At 39.7% G+C, this 5,612-nt stretch overlaps 1 protein-coding gene across 1 annotated transcript; it reads left to right on the top strand.

Moving 5' to 3' along the window:
- The first annotated feature begins 197 nt into the window (after positions 1–197).
- On the top strand, positions 198–3,775 carry LOC135214890 (uncharacterized). Its single transcript, XM_064249339.1, has 2 exons — positions 198–673; positions 1,288–3,775. The coding sequence occupies exon 2, from the start codon at positions 1,288–1,290 to the stop codon at positions 2,935–2,937; it is 1,650 nt and encodes a 549-aa protein (XP_064105409.1). The 5' UTR covers positions 198–673; the 3' UTR covers positions 2,938–3,775.
- The last annotated feature ends 1,837 nt before the right edge of the window (positions 3,776–5,612 follow it).

Genomic DNA, 5,612 nt, shown 5'->3' with positions numbered 1-5,612 from the left:
GACAAGTTGAGGGCTCATTGCTGAACGAACTGTCTGGACGCATTACGCATCTACTATATGTTGAGCAGTGAACAGATAGAAGTGGCTCAGTTCTGATAAGAATTGCAGCAAACATCCTGCGTGGGTTACGTCGGGGACTGCCCGCCCAAAATATCAATGGAAGCGGTAAAATTCCCGGAGGGTATGGGAGAGGATCATGAAAACCCCGGGGATTTTTTTTTTGGCAGCGAGACGAATTAACAGCATGATAACAACCTGCAGATACCTCGTTACAGTTAGTTTATTACACGTTGTTGGGGGAGAAGAAGACGTCTTGTTGATTGACATAAAGGCCATCTAAATCGAAAGCGACAGGGCGTATCTCCAAGACGCAGTCTTTATTACGACTTACGCGTATACAGTTATCGAGTTACAATAGCAAATATTCTATTTAGTGTCCTCAGTCATATTTCGTCAGATCACAAAGAGACAGAATACCAACCACCTCATGATTTTGGCCCATATATACTTAGGTCATGAAAACTGAGGGAGAATTATTGTTAACCGCCGATTAAAAAAAAAAGGAACAAACGCAAGAAGGATTTACATATTTTGCAAAGAACGTCATTCAGTGAGCAACCAGGTTTCTGCTGAGCGAGATCCCACCTTTCCACTTCTGCACCAGTCTTAGAAGGTAAATATTTTTAGTAGTTTTCTGATAATTCAGTAGGTCATTTTTAAATAAATTTCTATGATAATGATACAGTCATAATTATAGCCTTTATTTGGCACAAAACGTGAAAAATGACTTGATACTCCTATAGCAAAGCATCACAGACGTGTGTTTAATGCTAATGTGTGAATTTTTGCAAACCTTTTATCAACTCTGCCAGGAAATGACACAATTATAACGGCCAAAAGCACGAGATAAAAGATAAGAGGTGATCTTAAGGTTGATGCATCCACAATGTAATAACAACAGTTACTGATTTCAGCAACAATAGCTTCTAATGAGTCCTGTAATCTACCAGTGAGTTTTGTGGACTTTGCTATATCTATATACCTATTTCAAACTACTTGAACGGCAAATGCAGAAACATCTTTCTTTGCAAATTGCTATTATAATTTTTATGGCATCGTTTGTTAAGCTGCTGTAAATGCAATGCTCATACATGCTGTGTTAAGTGTCATTATGAAATCACCATCCTTCATTCTCTTACCGGTCTGTAAATGTTGATGGTAGATTTGGTAGCCTTGTGAATGTTATGGCATCAGCAAGGGAAATATAATAGGATTTTTTCTTTACAGATGAGACTCAGTCCACTAGCATATTCGAGATGGATGCGGCAAAGGAACGTTTGTTTCCTCGTCTTTCTTGCTACTTCTTGCCACAGTTGGGCTACTCCTGGCCTGCAAGAATCTGTCAGCCATACTGGATGGCCACAGGGACTAAACGAAGTCAACCAAACTCTAAGCCTGCCAGAGCCTACGTCAACAAAAAACTTAGAAACTGCGGAAGTAAATGGTAATGGTTGGTCAGCCATCAAAAGCGATCAGAGTTACAGAATAAATGAAAAGAGCTTTCTCACACTTATTACTAAGAACTGTAGTCTATGCTGTAAGGAATTTAAAGTAAAATCTGTCGAACCTGACTGGATAAGACTTGCTTCCGATGGTTCTCACACACTCCATTGCCTTGCTGATTTCCCATCAATGAAAGGAAGAGTAATAATTAATGTGTTTTGGATCACATCGAGTTGGAAAGATGTTTGGATCTACACTGGAAATTCTACAGACGTGGTCTTAACTTGGGATTTTCTGTCAGTTGGCCAGAAGGCCCTTGAAATAATCATCGCCTGTTGCGTATTGAGCATGACAATAGCAACAGTATTAGGAAATGGTCTAGTGATAGTAACTCTTGCTGGGAATTCTAATAAATTCGATCCCTTTTGGATGACCCGTACATCTCTTGCCATAACCGATTTGGTGCGGGGCGCCTTCATAATGACTTTTGCCTTATCTTATACAGTATTTCTGATGAAAAATGAGTTGAAGTTCAGTGAAACTATGCACTCAGAGTTATTTTCCTTTCCAACTTTCCAGCTTCTGTTCGAGCGAAGTGGTTATGCCACTTTCTGTACGTTCCTTTCTGGACTTACTGAAGTGATGACTTTTCAGTTACAGTGCTGGCTGGCAGTAGAAAGGCTGCTGATGAGCAAGTACAGTCGAGACAGACGGTTATTGCTGCTCCAGAGAGGAAAAACCATGAACTGTATCATGTGGTTGGTTGGAACTGTTGTCCCTCTGTTGGTATTAACTACAGGAAAACTCCCCTATTTCGCTTCTGCAGCTGTTGATCCAATGACAAAACTTCCTTTGTTTATTCCAGCCGACGAAGAGCTAAGTCCAAATGATTCACAGTCCTGGTGCCTCTTGGTTTACATCTGCTTGTATCTAATAACGCTGATCCTTTCCATTAGATCCTTTGCCATTTTTAAAGCCCGTGCCGAGAGAGAGATGGTCGACACTTTGAGAGACAGCACAATTGCCAGAGCAGAGCAACAAGGAAGAGAGAATCGTCGAATTCAGACGACGATGCAGCTGATAACTATTCTGTATGTCGTGTCTGCCACCCCTCGCTTCATTTCCCTGATACCCGGACTGAAAGGGGAGGAGGCCCGTCCCATCTACTTCTTCTCTCGGTGGGTATTCATAGCGAGTTCGTCGTGGAACTGGTACCTCTTCAACTTCCGCAGCCGGTTTTTCCTGGACAGTTTATCGAGACTGTTACTGCGGCTGCCGAGGCTGCCGAGGAGTTTACGCGAACTGCTCGAAAGTTTCCTCGCGCCGATTTCAGACTCGAACATCGAATGGGGAAGTTTGTGGTACGAACTGGAGGCCGAGATCGAGAAGAAGAAACGTCATCCATCTGCTGTAGAGCTGACTTCATCTTGCTAAAAAGGAACGGCTGAATTTACAATACAGACTATACAAAAAATATATGCCCTTATTATCAATGATGATTCCTTTGGACTGTTATGGTGGAGGTAGAGGAGATAGAGAAGGGGGGGTGTTCAACGTTGAATCCACCTAGGACGAGAAAGACCAAAGGAAACATGGATAAGGGAAATGCCAAGGAGAGAGACTGGTGGTGATTACTATAGTAGATTCACATCAGCCGTGCACTTGATGCCTAGGCCCGTCCCTTACGACGCTCCTGATTGGCTGTTGATAAGCCAATCGCAGGGCTGGAAACTCTCTGTCTCTGTCGAGAGAGTTCACATAGGCAGGATGTATGTTCCAACTCTCCTGAGGGATACGTCTTTCAAACGTATCCCTCAGAAGAGGTGGAACATATATCCTGCCCATGTGAACTCTCGAGAGAAGCTGAGAATTTCCAGCCCTGTGATTGGTGTATCAACAGCCAATCAGGAGCGTCGTAAGGGCCGGGCCTAAACATCAAATGCACGATTGATGTGAATCTACTAAATCTAGACCTCGAAGAAACCTAACAGTAGCAAAGAGAGATATCGGGCATAAGGACACTTCGACCAACGCCCCCAACCCCCCATTCTATATAATCCAGAGATTGGATGGATGATTAAACAAAGCCGAAAAATGCATAAGTTTTTGAGGTATCAAACGAAGTGCGCAATTGAGGGTATTATTAAGGTTAAGCTTAACCAGGACCAGACGTATAAAGGATGTTGGATAGGATATTCGATTTATAAAGCCAAGCACTGGGACCCACAGGGTCATTCAGCGCCATGATGGCAATGAGTGAAAATGGTAATGATGTAAATTATGAGTTCAAAATAGATACTCTAAAGATCAATGTCTAAACCGGTAAAACAGAGAGATTCGATTTCTAATGGAATTAAAAACTGCCAGAAATAAGATAGAAAAATATATATCTATATAAAATTACACCAGGCTTTAAAAAAAAATAAAAAAAAACAGGGCCAACATCAACGCTATCACCAAAAATTCCAGTCTTGGTTTTACCATCTAGAACGGTGGTCTTCAAATTTTTGAGGTCATGGCCTACTTTCAGATATCTCCAAATACGCATGGCCCACTACTTCAGATTTAGAATAGGAATTGATAAGTTCAAAATACAACATATAGTTCCTGGAACTGGAATTTTATGACATGTTATTACCATAAATCCAAAACAGATTTTCATAAATTCAATATACAATCATGCTCAGAATCTTTTCATGACCATTTTCATGATCTAAAAATTAACTAGTGAACAATTACTGGGATAGAATAAGAAAAAGAAAATATATTTATTTCTATATATTTTCATATACTGTTTATTTATATTTATAGGTCCTGATAAAAGAAAATATATTTTTTCCTTTTTATATATTGTTTATCTAACTTTAAATTCTACATTTTTTTTGTCCATGGCCCACCTGATAATCAGCCCATGGCCCACAGTTTCAAGACCACTAATCTAGAAGGTACATCCGCCTCTAAAGGATGTTGTTTGTTTGTTTGTATATGGTGTTTCATTTCTAAGGAGCATTTACTGGTCAGTTGACTACTATAACAGTGTTATTAGTAACTCCTATTAGCTTATTTGAATGTATTGTTATTTCATTTCTATGGAGCATTTACTGGTCAGTTGACTAATATAATAGTGTTAATTATAACTCCTAATTAACTTATTTGAATGTATTGTGATTTCATTTCTAGGTGAGTATTTACTGATCAGATGACTACTATAATATCTTTAAAAACCTATGTAACAATACTTAAACATTTATATTTTATTTAGTGTATTTTACACAAACGCTGTTGTCAATAAAAAAAAAGTCACGTATTTTCGTGTATTATTATCAATAATAATCAAAATGTATCACATCCATTAGGAACAACTTTTAAAAAAAATGCTATTCCTTTTCACAGAAATTGTCCAAAGAACTACGTAGATCAAAATATAAGGGATAAAAAGTTAAATCAATATAAACTAAACATATAAATTCAAAGGAATTATTTGTCACTCTCACTGCTTTGTGTAACTTGGCGTCGTAATATTAAAGGTCACCGACGCCATCTTTACCATATGGACGCAAGCATACGACGGAACAATTTCCTACCATTAATCTGCATTTTCCACTGACAAAATTCTCGATGATTAGCTTTACGTCACAACATGAAAAGGTCACTGACAATGTGGCATCATTTGTGCTGCCAATAATAACTGCGTTACCTAACTGCGATCTCTGCTGGATTCGTTATGTGTTTACTACGGGCTTGTTATCTTACGTGTCAAATACTCCGAGGCCCCGTAGGAAGGTAAGTGCCGTCAGTGAACTTCATGCGGTGCACTGTAGGCATTACTTAACGTTCTTTGCAGCGTGCCTTCGGCCCTTAGCTGCAACCACTTTCTTCATCTTACTTTCCACCCTCTCCTAATAGTACTTGATTCATAGTGCAACTGCTTTGAGGTTTTCCTTCTGTTACACCTTTCAAACCTTTTACTGTCAATTTCCATTTCAGCAATGAATGACCTCATAGGTCCCAGTGCTTGGCCTTTGGCCTGAATTCTACGTTCAACTCAACTCAACCTACTCAGAGGTGCTAGTACTAAACATGGCGAAAGCCCCTTGGGACGCCGTGTT

Source organism: Macrobrachium nipponense, chromosome 19 (assembly GCF_015104395.2).
Source record: "Macrobrachium nipponense isolate FS-2020 chromosome 19, ASM1510439v2, whole genome shotgun sequence".
Lineage (NCBI taxonomy): Eukaryota > Metazoa > Arthropoda > Malacostraca > Decapoda > Palaemonidae > Macrobrachium > Macrobrachium nipponense.
The sequence above is the reverse complement of the archived record's forward strand: the minus strand, read 5'-3'. Positions and strand labels throughout refer to the sequence as shown.

Coding starts and splice junctions, on each gene's coding strand:
- LOC135214890 (XM_064249339.1), top strand. CDS start 1,288: ATGAGACTCAGTCCACTAGCATATTCGAGATGGATGCGGCAAAGGAAC.